The sequence below is a fragment of the Pundamilia nyererei genome, unplaced genomic scaffold (assembly GCF_000239375.1).
Source record: "Pundamilia nyererei isolate P.nyererei 1_Seehausen unplaced genomic scaffold, PunNye1.0 scaffold00422, whole genome shotgun sequence".
Classification (NCBI taxonomy): Eukaryota; Metazoa; Chordata; class Actinopteri; order Cichliformes; family Cichlidae; genus Pundamilia; species Pundamilia nyererei.
In genome coordinates, this window is record NW_005187823.1 from 267,725 (window position 1) to 268,810 (window position 1,086).

Genomic DNA, 1,086 nt, shown 5'->3' on the forward strand with positions numbered 1-1,086 from the left:
CTCGCTCCGACCCCACACCGAGGGGCTCCTCGGTGTGGGGTCGGAGCGAGGAGGATGTGGGATGCAGAGCTGTTTGTGGAGTTTCGTGATGACGGAGCCGTGCAGCTACGCCGCTCCTCCACTTTTACTTCAGCTTCGTTTTCTCTTTGCATCACCGAAAAGAAGCCGAGAGGAAACGCAAGTAAAATATCTCACTTTGACGAGTCAGCACGGAGCATTTCCTCCATCACATGTGCTAATAGAGCGAGTGCTTCACTGACTGCAGGAGTTGTGACTGAACGAGCGGGACCAGGGTTCAGTCTGCACAGCAGCTTTTAAATGAACAAAGACGCCCAGACTGAGCTCTGCCTCACATCTGTGCGTTACAGGTTATTAGCCTATCACAGAGCTTCCACTGCTGTAACCTTTGATGTCACATCAGCTCTTTCACAGAGACGGCCAGCAGAACCGAAAAGACTCCAAAATAAAGACTAAGAACATCTATTACTTTCTTCTGCTCAAAGAAGAGCTTCCTGTGACGGGAGAGGTTCGTGCGGTCTGAAAGCACTTCCTGTCTCTGCTGCGGCATCGTACCTGTGTGGTTTCGTTGAAACCCGGCAGCCAGCCGATCTCCGACGGCCGTTCTTCGGCTCCGTTGGTGCAGCCGAGCGCCAGCAGCGCCCCCTTAGTGACCAGCAGCACGTCCCCGACGTGCAGGTCGATGTCCTCCTCCCTCTCCTTCTTGTAGTCGTAGAGCGCTCGGTACTGAAAGCCCTCCGAGCTCATCCTGACTCAAGTATGGCTTCACGAAAACTAACAAAACAGCTCTGAGTGAAAAAATATGAACATAGGTTTGAGTCCGTGTCCTGAGGGGGTCTAAAGAGGAGAATCCACGTGGACGCGCGTCCCCCCGGTCTCCATGTTGGTCCGCCACAGTCCTGTCATCCCTCCAGGCCGAGCCGCAGCCGCTCGATCAGCGCGTCCTCGCGGTTCATGAACAGCAGTCTCAGCAGAGGTAGCGGCCACATCTGTGGAGGCGACGGGTCACCTGAGAGACGAGAGGTCAAAGGTTACAGATGAGTGTGAGGAACGCGATGCGGCAGAAGA

General features: G+C 54.9%; 1 protein-coding gene across 1 annotated transcript in view; it reads right to left on the reverse strand.

The window, feature by feature from the left end:
- Positions 1-1,086, reverse strand: part of LOC102205139 (phosphatidylinositol 3-kinase regulatory subunit alpha-like) — a 16,080-nt gene that overhangs the window by 12,383 nt on the left and 2,611 nt on the right. Inside the window, exon 2 of the mRNA XM_005753350.1 lies at positions 488-1,027. Coding sequence (XP_005753407.1) covers positions 488-765 — 278 coding nt within the window. The 5' untranslated portion in view covers positions 766-1,027. The remainder of the gene's footprint in view (positions 1-487; positions 1,028-1,086) is intronic.